General features: G+C 35.8%; 3 protein-coding genes across 4 annotated transcripts; all 3 read left to right on the top strand.

Moving 5' to 3' along the window:
- The first annotated feature begins 1,762 nt into the window (after window positions 1-1,762).
- LOC132176533 (uncharacterized) lies at window positions 1,763-8,145 on the top strand. Its single transcript, XM_059588771.2, has 10 exons — window positions 1,763-1,962; window positions 2,436-2,602; window positions 2,715-2,779; window positions 4,181-4,221; window positions 4,392-4,480; window positions 4,572-4,685; window positions 5,130-5,207; window positions 5,943-6,008; window positions 6,518-6,598; window positions 7,904-8,145. The coding sequence occupies exons 1-10, from the start codon at window positions 1,806-1,808 to the stop codon at window positions 8,003-8,005; spliced, it is 960 nt and encodes a 319-aa protein (XP_059444754.2). The 5' UTR covers window positions 1,763-1,805; the 3' UTR covers window positions 8,006-8,145.
- Window positions 8,146-9,518: 1,373 nt separating this feature from the next.
- Window positions 9,519-12,865, top strand: PYE (basic helix-loop-helix (bHLH) DNA-binding superfamily protein). 2 transcript variants are annotated; one of them, XM_059588745.2, is made up of 5 exons: window positions 9,519-9,735; window positions 10,277-10,380; window positions 11,645-11,763; window positions 11,936-12,063; window positions 12,285-12,865. In XM_059588745.2, the coding sequence occupies exons 2-5, from the start codon at window positions 10,313-10,315 to the stop codon at window positions 12,723-12,725; spliced, it is 756 nt and encodes a 251-aa protein (XP_059444728.1). In that variant the 5' UTR covers window positions 9,519-9,735; window positions 10,277-10,312; the 3' UTR covers window positions 12,726-12,865. The 2 variants fall into 2 exon arrangements, with proteins under 2 accessions (XP_059444728.1, XP_059444726.1); XM_059588743.2 differs by having other exon boundaries at window positions 9,520-9,722.
- Window positions 12,866-14,065: 1,200 nt separating this feature from the next.
- HVA22A (HVA22 homolog A) lies at window positions 14,066-16,475 on the top strand. The gene is made up of 5 exons (XM_059588243.2): window positions 14,066-14,298; window positions 14,468-14,494; window positions 14,705-14,827; window positions 15,748-15,991; window positions 16,150-16,475. Exons 1-5 carry the CDS (start codon window positions 14,231-14,233, stop codon window positions 16,204-16,206), a joined length of 519 nt encoding a protein of 172 aa, XP_059444226.2. The 5' UTR covers window positions 14,066-14,230; the 3' UTR covers window positions 16,207-16,475.
- Window positions 16,476-17,760: the final 1,285 nt, after the last annotated feature.

Raw genomic sequence — 17,760 nt, 5'->3', positions numbered from 1 at the left:
GAAGAAATGATCGAGAGAAAAATCTTTTCTTTTTTTTTTCTTTTGGTATGGAGACAATTTTTACCGTTTATTTTTTACACATAAAGGGAAGCTAAACTCATCCATTCCTCAATAATCTACCTGCATGACAAGCACATTTATGCCATTTATTGTCTTGTTGTATTTGTCTGGGAGAATGGTGTTACACCATCATCATCCAATAGAAATAGTGTTGGTTGAACACATGTTGCACATGGATGTGAATCCATATCATACAACCCAATGGTCCCTGCAACACAACCTTGTGTCCCAAAAATAGCATGATTAGACACACCCTGCAAGCCATGTATTCTTCTGGCTGGTGAACAAGCAAGTCGGCAACTGCATTGGATATCTATATATATATATATATATATATATATATATATATATATATATATATATATTGTAAAAGGTTGGTTAATACATACAAAGAACCAAGAGATTCTATTAATTTGGCCCATTAAATCTCTTAATTCCCTTCTGATTTGGTTGTTTGGGCCCAGAAAATCTATTAATCCCTCCCCCCACCCCCACTGGTTTTTGGATGGCAGATAAAGTTGCACAACCATGTGCCTGCCTACTGCCTACTGGCTACTGGCATTCAGCGTACAAGTTGGTTGTTAGGATGAAAATTGAAAGTAATTAGGTTTAGTCCCACCATCACATCTACCCCAAAATAGCTCAAGACCCACCAACACATCCACCCCAAATGGTGGCTTCTGCATGCTCATCTTCGGACATGCTTGTCCCTCCCAATTGGGTACATTTTCGGTTTACGTGCTGTAAAAAAATTAAAAAATAAAATAAAAATTACAGTCTATCTGTGTGTGTTGTAATTTAATTAACGGTCTAAATTTAATCTTAATATTTCTCTATTTTTCGTGAAAAACTTGAAATTAAATCTCATCGGTGAAAAAGACTGCAACAAATATGCTATAATTTGTTTTTTAAGTTACCTAAGCAAAATCTCATCCAAAATAGTCATTTACTGGCTGATTGTGTGGCATACAAAACCTAGGCCCAAAGTCCATCCAAGCACCCACCCAACATTGGGTATTAAAAGCAGTCCGCTTGCTACGTGAAAGGAAAAAAAGAAAACCCTCTAAAAACACATTAGCAAACACAATTAATGAAGTTTTTGTTTGGTTTAGTAGTAAAACCATGTGGCTTGAAAAAGAAAACAACGATTTCAAAATACAATTAATAAAAACGTGGTTTTCTAAAGGAAAAAAAGTTAAATGTTCCGTAAAAGTATGGTTCGACCTTCAAAATCATACTTATAAAAAAAAAAAAAAAAAAAAAAAACATACACACATTGTCACATTGAGTCAATTGCTTATTGCACGAAGACAGGGACGGAGATTTTTTTATGCTTTCAAATCACAACTTTTTTCTAATGCACTTTTAAATAGGATACTTTCTGCAATTTTGTTTAAAAAGGCGCATTTGATGTGCGAAATCACAAAGCCAAACACCCTTAAAATGCATCTTTGTTTGAATGAAAACGTAGTATGTCAAAATATACTATAACATTGTATGGTCTGAATCATGATAAAAAAAAAAAAAAATAAGAACAATATATAAATCTAGATTTGTAATTTTTAAACTAAAAAAATTGTCCTAAACTATTGAGAAATTGATTAATCTTTGAATATATACAATTTATCGTTTTATTTGTATTAGATAATTATTGGGTTAAGAGTTGAGGATTTTGACCAATGCCTCTGTTCTGTAGTTTAGGACTTTAACAGCAATGTATTTACGCTTAATCATAACGTGGGAGAATGGTGACGCCAAGGGCTCCGAACGGGTATCGGTGGAGTCACTCAAAACGCGTAGCTCTGATCTGGGTCACCTCCGCCTGCATCTTCTACGCTCTGTTCCAAATGGCCGTCCGCAACTCCTCCCATGACCAAACCCCACCTTCTTCTTCGTCTTCAGGTACTGCTCCTAATTCCTTTTTCTTCTGCCCCTGTTTGGGAATCTTGGGACTGAATTTAATGTTTGTGGCATTGTTTCAAGATTCAAAATCCGAAATTCTCTTAAACACCGTAAGTGAAATCTCAAATAGGAAAGACCCATTAATTTAACGGTGCTTTGTTGTGAGATTTTTGTACAAAAACAATGAATTTACCCGCTAATCCTTTTTAGTCTTAATTTTATGCATGTAAGTTGAAGCTCACTGCTAGATATATTATAAAATTCGCTTCTACTGATTTTCTGCATATATTCGTGGATTTACCGGCTAATCCTTGTTAAAAAATTATAATTTTATGCGAATTTCGGTTTGGGTGCATAGCTAGAACTTAGCTCACTGCTGTGTTTATTCTAGATTATCTAGAAGCTGTTTGATTATTATAATATGTGGTGGTAGATTAGTGGGGTAATGCTAACTTGGGATAAACTTGCATCAGGTTCTGCAATTACTAATGGGCATCTAAGGTCGAAATTGTATGATAAGATGGAGAGGGATTTAGATGAGAATGGGGCGGCTTTTCTTAAACAGGGTGAAACATCTCAGTCGTTGTCGCTTTCGGATATTTTCACTTTGAAGGATGGATCTGTAACACCTGTACTTAAAGTATGAGACTATAATTAAGTTGTTCCATTTACATACTGAGCTAGCATAATTAATTTAATCTTTGATCGAGTGGCAATGATGGCTTACCTCTTTTGTGTGTGCGTGTGTCTAGGCAGCAAACCCTCCTGTACGAGCTAATGTTTTGTATCTCAGCACAGCATACTCGGTGCACATCTCGTAAGCATTTATTTTCATAGTCCATGCTGTTGCAATTTGTTGTAGTTCCTTATATGTTAAATTCATATGTTTGAGATTTTTAGTGAAGTAAACATCTGGAGTTTTTAATTTTAGAATTATTGTAAACTAAAAAAATCAATGGTCACCTTTCCTCTACTTGGGTGCAGTCATATTAAATTCAAGCTCCCATTTGTTTGAATGATTTGTGAGACATTCCAAAAATCTTCATGACCAAAGGTTAACAGTCTAACTTGAATGATTTTTTTTTTTTTTTTTTTTTTTTTTTTTTTTTTTTTTTTTTATGTCGGGGAACCTCTCCAAGGTAGAGCCCTTTGGACCCACCTCTGCAGAGTAAACCCCGGTCTTGCGCACCCTCGAAAGTTTTCCTACACGGAACTAGTTAAATTGCTGGCTTTTCACCAGAGGGTGTGGCCCCAAATGATTGTTTGCACCCATGAGGTATTGAACCTTGGACTTTGAAGGGATGATACCTCAAGACCAAGGCCTCCACCACTTAAGCCAACCCCTTGGGGTTTTTGAATGATTTTTGAAACATTCTTAAGGCTCATCCCAACATTCATAGAAGTTGAAACGGCTAAACTTATCCAATCTTATTGATTCTCGCATTGTCAGTTATTAGAAGGTGGTCTCTAATATATGGCCTTCTATCTTCTGATTAATTGATCATATGGCATGAAGTATGACCAGTAGAGACACCATGCTTCTCAGTCTAGGAATGTTGTTTGCCAATTGCCAATAGCTTCACTTGTCATCCTCGGTGGCTTACTCTCAGAAAAGGTTTGGCCCACATTCGAATCGGCTGAATTAAAATTTTTGGTGAAAAATCAACTTAACTGAATGATTTATTATCTAGCTGCAAACATAATGGCCTAGTAATTGATGGATCCCATTGACAGGATTAATTGTGCAAAGAATTTCCATGATTTAATGAGTTATGGCCATCAAATTTACATGTTTTGTGTCCTTAAAAAAAATTCTCAATGGGTTTTGTGTCATCTATAAAAGGCATGTGAAATAGATGGTTAAAACTCATCAAATCATGATGACTTTTTAAATTCTAATTCGAGAACTCATAAAATGATTAATCTAAGTCCTTAGTTTTGCTAAATTGAATCTTTGAATTGTGGGTTTTTAAGCCTTTAATGAGACTAATAGTTGCAGTTCTGATGGTTTTGGATGTGAAATAGAAATTTGACCTTCACAACAAGATACTCAAGTATTGATTCCAAAATTGTGATACTCAAGCATCTGTTGGGAAGAATATATTAAATATTACACCTTTCCTTATTTTTCATATTTTAGCACCTTAATCTTCTTAGGTTTTATATAGTAATTTTCTCTTCTTTCCTTTTTAAATCCATACATGCTTGCTTGGGACAGGGAGGCTGTAAAACATATATTTAATCCATACTTTGATAAAGGTAAGCTTTTAACTTGCGTACTTCTTCACATTTGTGTTGTTATCAGTTTGTTATTCGTTGCTTTTAAACTATTACAATTTGGTTTAGTTGATATAATTCACATTTCTTAGAAAATTATGATTTGAGCTTGTTGCCTTATTTTGTTGGCATTCTTATTTGTATTTGTTTAGCAATCTGGTTTCAGAACTCCAGTTTGTACCATTTTAGCATGTTTCATGCCTCACATCATATTGCACCTGTTCCTGCTAACGAAGCTGAGGTAAACTGCCTTTTAGAGCGATTTTATGTGCACATAATTCTTCTTTTTGGAGTACAGATTTAATTCTTGAACCTTTTGTTTGGTTTCTCAGATAGAAGCTGAAGCAAGCGCTGTTCATGCAGTTGCAGATGTTCTTTGCCCTTTAAAAATTGTTTTAGACAGGGTGGTTTTGACTTCAACTGGAGTGCTTCTGGGATGTTGGCAGGTTATTCTTGATAACTTTTATATGCTCATTTGCTTTTCCTTACCTCTTATTGTATGTATAGATGAGATATGATCTGCATTGTTAAAAATTACATATATCTCAATGTGCATTGCAATGAAGGTTTATCTATTGTGCATGTTTTCACTGAAGCTTTACTTTTATCATTCAAGCCCGTAAACTTAAACCTTGAATTTTCATCTTACAAGCTTCTGTTCCTGTAAGTGGATGGTTGTCACTGTCAGATTGGTTAATTATTGGTTAGGGAGACCAACCGGGTGGGGAAGAACCTTGTATATGGTAACCACTCCATGTGTCTCAGAAATTCTTAAGCAGTATTATTATCTGCAGAATTTATTGTGAATCATTACATTGACAATTTTTTGTAAGAAATACAATAATAATGTGCATCACCACTTCATATTAATGGTTTAGTCTTTAATGTAGGTAATTTCTGGGACAGATCCCATAGCCATTCGTGCCAAGCTGAGGACTGCATTGCCACATGCGCCACAAAAGCAACTTGTAAGAACCAAATGAATCTCTTTATTCTTGTTGAATTCTTAGAAGTTGAAGTGAAGGAAATCAATGGCTTGAGGTATGAATGGCTCACGCAGCACTTCAACTCCTAGTATTGGATTGCAATATTTGAATCATGTGAATGTCTTCATCAGACCTCTGCATGCCATGGTTGGGGTCTAAGGAGGCCACGGCCCCCAGAAGTTCGAATAGACCTCTCTCATAAGTTTCACATTTCCCTTGCTTGGAAGAAGTTCGAAATTCTTTTTGGGTCTCCTTTGTATGCCCCCCATGGACTTGATTTCTATCCTTTCATTTTTTATATCTGGAGAGAAGGAAGAGGCCCCTAGGAAAGTAACAGGGATTTCAAATCTCGAAAATTTGACATGTTATTGAAGGCACCTTTCAGAAAAGCATATTGAGCTGTATGGCCTCCCAGATGGTAAACCTTTTCAGGTCCAGCACCACATGGTGTTTTTATAGAATACATTGACTGATGATATGTGCATCTAATTATGTTAGTTTATGTTAAGAATAAAGAGATGCTGATATATCCTATGTTGGATCTCATTTCTGTGTGGTGGGTCCTATCTTCATGTCCTGGCCTTATTGGTTCCTTACTCAATATCATTGGTAGATTCAAACTGTGTAGCTGGCGTTCCTCAAGTAGAATGATTATATAAGAAATGATAAGTATGTGCTTATTATCATTTGCTAATCTGCAGTTATTTTATGCTACAGTATGATGCTGCTATTCTTCACACATCATTTGCAAGGCTTCTAGGACACCCTACAGCATCATCAATGGTAGTACACCATATCTCTAACTTTGTTGCATCTTATGTGTGATCAAGTTACTGCTTGAAATCACTCACAATTTTTAAAAAGTGGCAATGAAAACCAGTTGAAAAGTACATGCTTCTGTTGTCTCGGAAGTCAAGAAGTAACTTTTGGCACTAGCTTTAGAAGAATTGTGTAGAAACAAATGCTTTTCATACGATATATTCTTCATGTCAACTTGTGATAACATAAAAACTCCAATAGATATCAAGGCATTTTAGTGCCCATGCAATACACCTTTCACGAGGCCTGAGATTACTGGTCTTGGATGACTATTAATAAATTGTGGATGTGATCATGACTTTGTTGCTTGTAAGAAGTTTTATGAGTGTTCAAATGTCGCATTTTGATCACCTCTTCCAAATCAGAAGTTAAGGAACATTTGTTGTTTCTCATGTTAAGATGAATTGCAGCTTTAATTTTTTTTTAATATACTTGGTTCTAATATCTACTCTTGTGACTGTTGTCCTATTTAGGAGATGCATAAAACTTCAGGCGAAGTTCAATTTTTCCATGATCTAGTTGCTCGCCTAAACAATAAAATCCGAGGATTTGAGGTAAGTTGTTATGTTCAATTATGGTAGTATTTAAAATTTAAAAGTTTTTGGTTACATGGTTGTAGTTGAACTTGGGCTTTTTGTTTTAGTAGCATTCAGTACTAATGTTTTGTCAATTTCTGTTTTTACTCGTGTTAGAAGATGAGATTAGATGGGAATATGTCCATACATTTGAAAAAATCATTTCATGTGACCATGCATTGTGCCCTGGCATTAGCAACCTTCACTTGTTAGTCATGTGATGTGTCCTTTTTGAATGTGGCATGTCATTCAAAAAGCAAAGGAAAACTTTTTATGGTATAATGGCATACAATAACATTGGGACTGTATGATCCTTCTTGTGAAATTAAGTTGTAACTTTGTCCTACATGCTTTGATGCTCAAGTGTGGAACTGAAAAAATTATTATAGTAACAAAAAGAAGTAGAAGGTGTCTGCATAAGATAATTGTTTTATATCAAGCACCTTTATTGAGGGTAAGAATTTGGTGATAGTGAATACAAGGCTCACATGGCACTTCCTTTGCATCTTCAGAGATGAATCAAACGAACTTTTCATAAAGTAGGATACATTCACTTTTTAAGGCACCTTGTTGACAAGAATGTCGAAGTGCAGCTTTCTTGTGATCACCTATCAACTTTCACTTTTACCTGCAGCAGCCTATAGAAATTATTCTTGTAGAGTCTAGCACACTTTTGGGAGCAGCTTAATGGAGAAAAACCTCAATATTCAGATTAGTGATACCCAAAATTGACATCTCAATTTTTTATCTTTTCCATTTGGGTCGGTGGGACCTTTTGTATAACTTATCTGAAAAGGCTGTTGCCTGTTGGTACTTCTCTGTTTTGGAAATCCTTTTTCTTTTCTTCTTTTTTAAGAAATCAACCCAGGGGTAGAATTGCTTGAAAGTATTGACCTTTGAACATCATTTAGAGGAAAAATGCTTGGGGTACTACGGGTTTTACTTAGGGGTGACAATTCTATTCGCATATTAGTTTCGGGTCGTGTCAAAAATTGCCAACCCTAATTTTACTACTCCCATACAAAACTCACTTGACAGTATCTTAATAGTGGAAAAAAAAAAAATTAAGCATGTAGCAATATGCATTACCAAATCATGTAAATTTTATTGTTTAGTAGCTGACATGGTAAATGTCACATGAATTGTTATATCAATAAACTTGTAGTAAAAGTTACAGTATCTTTAGCCGAACTTTTAGACTTTTGGCAAGGCTACACTGTCAGCTTTTGCAAACTGATTGATTTAACTCTTCTAATGTTTGGTCTGTGGATATATGTAATTCAGGCAGTGGTATCCGAGCTCTGGTATGTAGAGGAATATGATGTGCTGGCTCTTGCATTGGATGGAAGAATGAAGGTTCGCAGGTTTCAACTTGGCTGCTCATGAATCCAAGATATTCCAAAGATGATAAAGATAACAAAAAAAAACATATTTCATAGGCTTATTGGATCTCTCTCATTTTGGACATGTCTATGTAAATATACAAATTTAGTCATTGATGGTCGTAATATCAGTCAATCTCCCCATTCTTGCATCAATCTTTTCCCTCTTTCATTTCAATAATTATGTGTGTGAGTGAGTTTTACATCAAGTAGATTACAATTGTTTATGGAAAAAAGTCTTATCAATTTTATTTTTTTTTTGGTTTAAACCTTGAAAAATTAATCCTAGAAATATAATTTTTTATTGTTTTAGCAGTGTGAAAATTATTAACCATCACTACCCAAAAAAAAAAAAAAAAAAAAAAACCTAAACTTATATATGATTAAGGGTGCGTTTGGCATTGTGATTTCATAGACAAAAAGTGTGATTTTAAATCTAGTTGCTAAAAACAGATTGTTTGAAATAGCATTTACGATTCGAAAAGGTAAAAATAAGGTTTTTTTTTTTTTTAAAATGAACAATTTCAAACATCTAAAATCTCTTAAAAATACACTGTAATCTCATTCCAAACAAACAAAAATCTAATTAGAAAAAAAAAAATCAGGAAAAAGAAAAAATAAATAAAGTGGAACCAGTTGTAATCAGGATTGAGATTTTCTAAAATTTTCTTTTATTAAATTCATTGAGAGTAATTTTCTCATTAAATTTTTCTTATTAAATGTTGAAACATAATTTATTTTAAACACTTAAATAAAATAAAATAAACAATTAAAATTTATTTTAGGAGATTTCGATCCTTTACCTTCAATGTCCATTTGGATGACATGGCCTTTGAATTTTAGGGATTAGAAGAATGAGTCGCTTTTGGAATGCGGCCTCGTGGATGGCACGCGCTTGTTGGTAGAAATAAATGTGCAGTACAAAAGATTGGAATGGAGTAGCTTCTCCCTTTCACCAGTACTACAAGTTAAGATACCTATGCCCATTCGTGGATGCCACACGCCCCTCGTGGCGGTGGCCCCCATCCGTTGTGGAAACATGCTCCCTATTAGCTTTCAGTCGCAATAATAAATTTTCATTTTTATTAATTATTATCCTATTCTCATTTCACTCTCTATTTTATCATCATTTACTTTATTTTAAAAAGTAATAAATATTGATACTATAATTTTTGAAAATTATTATTTTTTTATAACAATTTTAGCCAACCATTTGATCAATTCTTATTAAAATATATATATAGTTTTATATTAATTAAAAAAAATATCAAGATTATATATATATATATATATATATATATATTATGAAGAATCTTAGTTTGGAATCATGTCATGTCATGGGTGCATGACGTGGAAAAACACGGAGCCATACAGAGACAAAGGAGAAATCACGTGGCGGACTCACACGTTCCCGTACAATGCACCCAAGTGGGTGGCACCTGCTCGCCACGCGCTCTTGTGTGCCTTCTTCTACTGTCCCCGCCGCTCTCCCACTCTCCTTCTCCGTACTATACGAAGCACGCGTTTGGATTTCTCTCTCTCTCTCTCTCTCTCTAAAAGCCCTAAATTTCATCGTCAATTATACGATTCCCCTGTGTTTTTTTTTTTTTTTTTCCCCTGTTCTTCGTTTTTGCATTTCTTAAGGTTTGTCAGAAACCGCTTTCTTCAGGAACTGTCTGTGGCTGGGTTGGTTGGGTTGCTGCTGGGCTTTTGATCTGGAGGTATCAATATTTTGTGGGTTCTCTCTTTGGCCTCTTGTTTAATCAATGGTTTTTAATGTGCTTCCTTTGTTTTCTTTGCTTTGCTTTTGGTTTTATTGGGTGGGTTAGTTTGTGATTTCGGTTTTTTGGTTTTAGCAATGCCCTGTTTTTGTTTTGGTTGCTATGAAATTGGTGGAAAAGTACAGGAAAGTGAAAGATGTTCTTGGTTCCCAAGAATTAGTCAAATTTGAACTAACCCAAGTCTTGGGCATCCCTCTAATGGGTTCTTTTCTTTTTGTCCAAAAAAAATTTAAAGTTCTTTTCTTTTTCCCCATAAATAAATAAACGTAGTTTTGTTGGCAGTCAGATAGAAGCTGCTTGAATTAAGAAACACCAATGTTTGGGAAATGAACAAAGTTTCCATTTCTAGATAATTGTTTGATGCAGCTACTATGGAATGCTGAAGCGTGGAAAAAACAAGCCTAATTGTGATTATATTATTGTCTCCTTTCTATTTGGTTATCTGCTATTATAAAAAAAGAAAGTTTGAATTGGTTTTGTTTTTTATTCTTAAGGAATTCTCCGCTGGCGTTTAATTCATCGAGACGAGCATGGACTCGGAAGCTCACAGCGCATTGGTTGACAAGGTCAATGTGGTGGTGGAGGATTCTATGAATAGGTAATTGCTCATAGATCCTAAGTTTGATGCTGGATGGTTGAGTATTTATCTGCCACTAAGATATCTTGTAATAAAAGCAGAGTATCTCAAATTCAATGCTTGAGTTACAGATTAATTGGGGCTGGTTTGATTTTCTTTAGTATGAACTAATGTACCTGAAACTAAAAATTACCCTTTTAAAAGAATGTTTTACAAGAGACAAGATACAGTTGATTGTAATGCCACTTAATTGCAAAATTTGAAGCTGTGGAAACCAATAAAGAGTGTAGGCGGATGATGTCATGACTTTGTGGCGCTTCCACAGGCCTGCGCCTATGAACAAATGGTGTAAAATGCAATTCTTTGATTGGTAGTTACACATGCACCTAGTGGATTTTGATTCTATGAGGTCAACCACCACACCATTTTTACAGGTAGAGGAGGTGCCATTTGAGTTAGAGTCCAGTTGTAAAATTTAATGAATGATTGATTTTATAGTTTTAAGAAATTTTTGAGTCCGTTAATGTGCAAAATGCTGCACGGAAATTTTCAATATACCTTTTAAATGGTTGTAGGTGGTTTATAGCTTTTAAATAAACTTCAATTGGAAAAAGGAGACAATGAACACATATGGGCTTGAATTAGTTTGCTGTAAATAACTATATATCGTTCTTGTCAAGGAAGTAAGAAGATAAACAGATGAATCACTTTAAGTGGTTGACTGGAATTCTTTCCAGAAATGGGGTTTCTATGAATCTATGATGTTATGTTCGCTTACATTGTTTTCGTGATTGATCCGAACTTTTATATTCGCCTTTTCATGTCGAGCCCTAGTTCATACTGTTAATATGAGGCTACAAACATCCTTGTTTTTTAGGATGTTTTATCTTTGTCTACTAGATGGGGGGAGTAATTTTTTTTTCCTTTTTCTTTCCATGTTCTTTGTATGTAATTCCTAGTCTATGCATTCCGTACTTTAATAGTTTAGTTGAGGAAGCCCACTTGAGTTATACTAGGATGCATTGTTCTGCATTGGCAGGCATCTAATTTTGGGCATATTCCTACATGCATCAATACTAATAGTTAGCAGTTTCTGCTAATGCTGATGCAACTTACAGATGCTAAATGCTCAGAACTTCTTCTTAGCAACATTAATTCTGGCCATAACCGGTGCATGTTAATTTCTTGAGATAATACATCGAAGTAGCTTCACATGGATTTTAAATGTGGGTGAAAAATCGCTCGGGCACCTTGTTAGATTGCCTTAAAGTTGTTTGTGGTGCAGGACTTGTCCTGGCAAAAAGAATAAGGGGAAAGTTCCTAAAAGAATACAGAAGGCTGAGAGGGAAAGATTGAAGCGTGAGCATTTGAACGAGCTTTTTCTAGACCTGGCCAGTGCACTCGGTAACTTCCTTTCGTTTAATGACGAGATTACTCAGCCACCTACTCATGTTTTAGATTCATAGAAGTCCACTGGTCAACATGTTTAATCAAGCAACCTAATAATCTTGATTAGCTTTTTGGCTTTGACTTTATAAACAGTGGTCATTTTCAAGATGATGTGGATCTTGTGCAGAACTGACCCAGCAGAACACTGGAAAGGCCTCTACATTGTGTGAAGCTACTCGACTATTGAAAGACTTGATAGGCCAGATTGAGTGTCTCAAAAAGGAGAACGAATCTCTCTTGTCTGAATCTAACTACGTAAGGCTCTTAACACTCTTTTACTGATCTCTGGTAAATAGTCTTCTCCCATGTGTGAGGTTATCCAGCTTAAATGGTAGCAGCAGAATTTCTTCCATGAAAGCAAGCTAGAAAATTGTCATTTTCTCCTGCTTGTTACATTGAGCGGACCCCTGATCCATTCTCCTTTTTGTATGAAAATGCGTTGAATTGCTGATCCTAGTTTAAGTTGTCTTGAACAGGTGAGCATCGAGAAGAATGAGCTAAGGGAGGAGAATTCTGCCCTAGAAAATCAGATTGAGAAACTGCAGAGTGAGCTAAAAGCGAGGGTGGCCCAGTCTAAACCTGACCTAAATGTATCACCTCCTGAATTTCAGCAACCAGAATTGACATCACATTTTCCGGGAGACTGTCTGAGATTGCCTGCTGTAGAACCCTCATTGCAGCAAGCATCCGCCGTCTTTGTCCTCCCCATTGGTCCAGATCCCCAAGCTTATCCGTTGCCTGATGTTTCCCAGCTGACATCTAAGCCCAACTCAAATGTGAGCAAACCACATGCTAGGTACCCAACTCCGGCGGATTCTTGGCCGTCGGAACTTCTCAGGCAGCAGGCAACAGCAACGAAGGAATTTCAACTTAGTGGTAGCAATTGTACTGGGGAAGATGGCACTCGAAACATTTGACTTTTGTCCTCCTCGCTAATCTGTAGCTGTGCATTTCCTCTCCGTGTTTTTGATTAATTGGTTATGCCCATTTGGAGGGTTGTGTATCAATATGGATAAGTAGTGATTAGTATACCGTTCTGAGGTGAACTGGGTCAACTGGGTGATGCTTGATTTCTGGCCAAAGCAGGTGGCGGTTGGTCACCAATGCACTGCAATCAGAGAAAGGTTCCAAAAATGGTGGTTTGACTCATGAAAAGTTAACTGCTCCATTGAACCATTTTAAAAGGACCGATCTCCTGTAATTGCTTGTTCTAATTGCAATCAATCCTAATAGGCAATAGAGATAGGGGGGCCTTAACAGTGACGCTTGCCGGTCACCCAAACACCTGCTGGGCAGGGAATAGGATTCTTTCCAGTGCATTTGAATTAGATAATATTCAGTTAGTTATATTGGAGAAGTATTTTTGTCCTATCAAAAAATGAAAAGACAAAAATACTCTTCAAATATAATTAACTAGATATTATCCAATTCAAATGAACTGAAGATGATCTTGTTCCCTGGGCAGGTGGGTTCATTGGTGTCCTCTTATGAAGGACGGCAGTAGGCTATAATTCAATCAACAAATTATAATAAATCTCGATCCATTTTTAAATATCTAAATACAAATTTTATGCTAGTTTCTTCATTCGGCTTGTAAAGATATTAAAATGCAAATTCAAACCATATGAGTTATTCTAGAATGTGTTTGCCAAGAGACTGGACCGGACCAAGCCTCATTCCCAAAAAATTCTTCTTAAAATTAACTCTAGCATTCTTACTTTTTGTATCACATCAATAACTTGTTATTACTATTCAAATAAAAAAATCACTATAAAACAAATTTTTTCACTTTTTTATACAAAATATTTTTACTTTTTTCTCTCATATTAATCAAATCTTCTATCGTACCGTTCCACTCATTTTTTTCATTCCATATTTCCATTGCCTTACTTTTCCTTGTCCAAAAAGAGAGTAATTGGTTTTTTAAATATTATGTTTTTAAAAGCTTGAATAGGTTTCAACATTTTTTTTTTTTTCTTTTGACATGTCCACATAAGGAAAGGGGAGGAAAATTCGAACTAGTAACTACTATTATATGAGATATAATCTACGGCCGATTGAACTATACACGTAGACATAATTGAAAATATATGAAAAACAAAATATCAGCCGCACAATGTCGGTGCTGATTCTACGGATCAACAACTTCCATAGATTGTCGCCACGATGCCCCCAACTCCATTGGTAATTAGTACAACAGCTTTTGCTTTTCACCCACTTGTCTGGTTTCTGACACGCGCGCGCAGCGCACACGTACTAACACTCTTTTCCGTCTTTACCAATGCAATTCCACTTTAACCTGATTTGAAGTAGACAAAGAGTGAACCTTTGGCTGCTTTGGGAAGAGATTTGAGATAACAACTTAGGAAGAAGACGCATTGAGGTATCAGACAGAGAGAGAGAGAGGGAGAGGGAGGGAGAGATGGGATCTGGGGCTGGAACTGCAAGTTTCTTGAAGGTGGTTCTCAAAAACTTTGATATTCTTGCCTGGTATGTCTTCCTCCTTCGCTCTTTTACCCAATTTTTTTTGTTGGGTTTATGAGAGATATATGCTGTAGTAGTTAATCGCTTAATAAGTTTCTTTTATTTGAAAACTTTGCTTATGCAAACAAAGGCACTGAAAATTTTCACTAATTTGATTCATTGGTTTGATTCGCAGGCCTGTGGTTAGCCTTGTTTATCCTCTGTAAGTGGGATTCTGATTCTTTTCCTTAAATTCTTTGTTTTTTTTTTTTCTTTTTTTCTTTTTTCTTTTTTGTTTTTTTTTTTTAAAATCGACTATAATCTCTGGCATCCCTTAATTTTTTTTTTGCTTAGCTTATGATTTTCTGTGATGGGTGGTTTTATATTTGTAGTAAGTGTATTCATGGCTGCTGTGGTTTGGGTTATTCAACAGATACGCCTCAGTTCGGGCAATCGAGACCAAATCTCCTGTCGATGATCAGCAATGGCTTACTTATTGGGTTCTGTACTCCATGATCACGCTCTTCGAGCTCACTCTAGCCAAAGTCCTTGAATGGTGAGCAGCAATATAATAGGGTTTACACGCAGTTGCTTTGTTATTTTGGAAGCAATTGCTGTTCGGAAACACTCTGTATTAATTTTGCTAACTTATGAAAAATATGGGTTTTGAATTTGGTGCATCTGGCCATTAGCTATCTTAGTGTTAATTTTCTCCGAGCTGTGTTCCATTCAACACTATCGAACATGGTTCCTTTACAAGATTTCTGAAAATACAAAGGAACCCTCCTGAAGTTTACTTGGCTTTAGGTTGTTGTGTTGTTTCACGTAATTTTGGCAGTTTTATAGAACTCTTTAATAGAACTACTGCTTCAGAGTGTTGCAGTAGAAGGTATATTGATAACCTGTGAGACTCCTTAGACACTTGGGCGGCTGTCATTATATGGAAAGTAAACTTTAATATGTAGGGGGTTGTATTGAGCATTTGAAATGTTTTGTGCTAAATTGTGTTTTCCCACCCTAAACTCTTAAGGTCATTTGCAATGTTCCACATACTTTAAATTTGAGATCAACCCCCTGAATTATGTGATTAGTTGCAAAGTTACCTGGCTGTTCATTTCAATTCTTGTCATTCTTAACCTTAATTTTCACATGTTTATCATGTGATCATAGACAATCACATGGTAATTGACCTCATAGCTTAAGGGTATTAAGTTTAAAGCTTAAGGTGGACATTGCAGACCTCATAATTTAGGATGGGAATTTGCAATTCATCCAAGTCTTTTAATTCACAGATTTCGCATGTGGTTGTGTAGCCTATGGCCCTTGGTGCAGATGGTTAAGCGGTGGGGTCGAATTGGGGAAATGTCTTAGGTTCAAATCTTATAAATGAAAAAACAGTACTGCTTCTTATGATTTTTGTGTGGAGCTGTTAGGGATTACTTAGCTTTTGCTGTAATTTCTAAATTTATGTGGCAGGATTCCTATCTGGCCATATGCAAAGCTAATCTTGATCTGCTGGTTGGTTATCCCATACTTCAGTGGTGCTGCATATGTATATGAGCATTACGTGAGACCTTTCTTCATCAATCCACAGACTGTAAACATCTGGTATGTCCCAAGGAAGAAGGACGCCTTCAGTAAGCCAGATGACATTCTTACTGCTGCAGAGAAATATATTGCTGAGAACGGGACAGAACAGTTTCAGCATATTATTAACAAGGTATTCTCATCAGCCATAACCGTTAAGGAAAATAGTATATTTATACATGCTTTTGAGACTATATTGGTAAATGATGCAAATGCGTGTGTGTTCCTGCAATTAATGACTAATGCTTTTGGGAGCTGCTGGTTTAATGTATTTTTTCTCTTGTTCCGCAGGCTGACAAGTCCAGGAGTGAAGGCCACTCAATCTTTAATGAGGGTCTTCGATATTGAGCCTTGTAGCTCTGAGCATGTTTTGCCATCTGGTTTCTTGTGGAGAAAAGGATGTTCGTGGTTAATGCTTGGTATTTCTGTTTCTTGTTTGAAACAATCTTTGTTTATTGTAAAAAGTTGCTTAATGTCTTAGTTTACTGTATGTAATTAGCAAAGGGTGCCTCGCATTTCCCTTTTTCCGTGCATCAGTACTCTATGGTACAGTTTTTCCTACCCGGCTATGCTAACTTGAATTAAGCACTATATTGCTAAACCTTACAGTTTTTCCATTTGCTATTTTTCCCATTGCTTAAAAGTAAATATAGTGCTCCTCTTTCCATTACAGAACCATCAGGTTTCAGAGCTTGCATATTCTCATTTGTGGTTACATGGTATTGCCCATATATCTCTCTTCTAACATCCCTGGATCATCGTCTACCCTGTGTGTAGCCCCTCTACTTTTCCTTCAACTTGGGACCTATTATTCTTTCCCTAGGTGATGATCCATGTTCATTGCATAGAGCATCATCTCAGCCGAGGTTTCCTCTAATCCATTAGGCTGTGTTCTAGTTTTGTACTTTTTGGTCCAAAAGGATAATAATGTTTGGTACTTAGTTCTCACTTGCCAGTTGCAGCTTCCTTGGTGGCTAAACCTACCTCTTTCTTGTTCTGTCCAGCCAAGAGCCAGTCCTTATCACCAAGTTGGTATTTATTTGTTGCTGAATGTGGAGTCATGGATGTGTTGACAGGCCATGATTTTGGTTGAATAACTTGGGCTATGGTGATGGCGTTTGTTTAATGGTCAATGTCATGATAAATCATACTCTGGTTGAGCCTTGAGAAAGCTCATGTATCTATCTATGTGAATCCCGGATGCTTATGAGAAATTTTACTAGTGGATAAATGTGTGAATGCTTTGCTCATTGGAAGTACGAGGCCTACTTGTTAATAATTTTTTTTTTAAAAAAAAAAAAAAAAACCGAGGGGTTTGGATAGGTGAGTCTTGCATTTTGGATTGTCTATTGTAAATGGGTCTCACAGCCTGATTCTTTTAGGTCGTGAAGAACATAAATTGAGTAACTCTATAAGTTATTTTTGCGTTTCTTATGTCACTTCAAGAACTTGGGTCTTCCTGTCACGGTGTAAATAACACTTAACCTGCTTTTGCCTAATGTTTTTTAGGGTGTGTTTGCTAAAGGACTTGAAAAATGAAGTAGATTGAAACTGTAATAGATTTGATTGATGTGAAAAATTAAAATAAAAAAATAAAAATGAATGTTTTGTACAAAAATGTGAAAATAAAAATTTGTTTTGTAATAATTTTTTTATTTAAATAGTAATAAAAAGTAATTAATGTAATGTAAAAAATAAAAATGTTAGAGATTGATTTTGAGAGGAATAATAGAATTGTTTTTTAAGTCAAACAAACCATCGATGGAATAAGACTACTTTTGCTTTGCTCGAGCTCCATTATGTATTGCATAATGATGATAAAGTGGATTCCCTCACTTAACGACGCAGACAATCACATGCATGACGACAAAGTCGTATTCCTCACTTTAATAATGCAAACAA

Source organism: Corylus avellana, chromosome 3 (assembly GCF_965113065.1).
Source record: "Corylus avellana chromosome 3, dhCorAvel1.hap1.2, whole genome shotgun sequence".
NCBI lineage: Eukaryota > Viridiplantae > Streptophyta > Magnoliopsida > Fagales > Betulaceae > Corylus > Corylus avellana.
The sequence above is the reverse complement of the archived record's forward strand: the minus strand, read 5'-3'. Positions and strand labels throughout refer to the sequence as shown.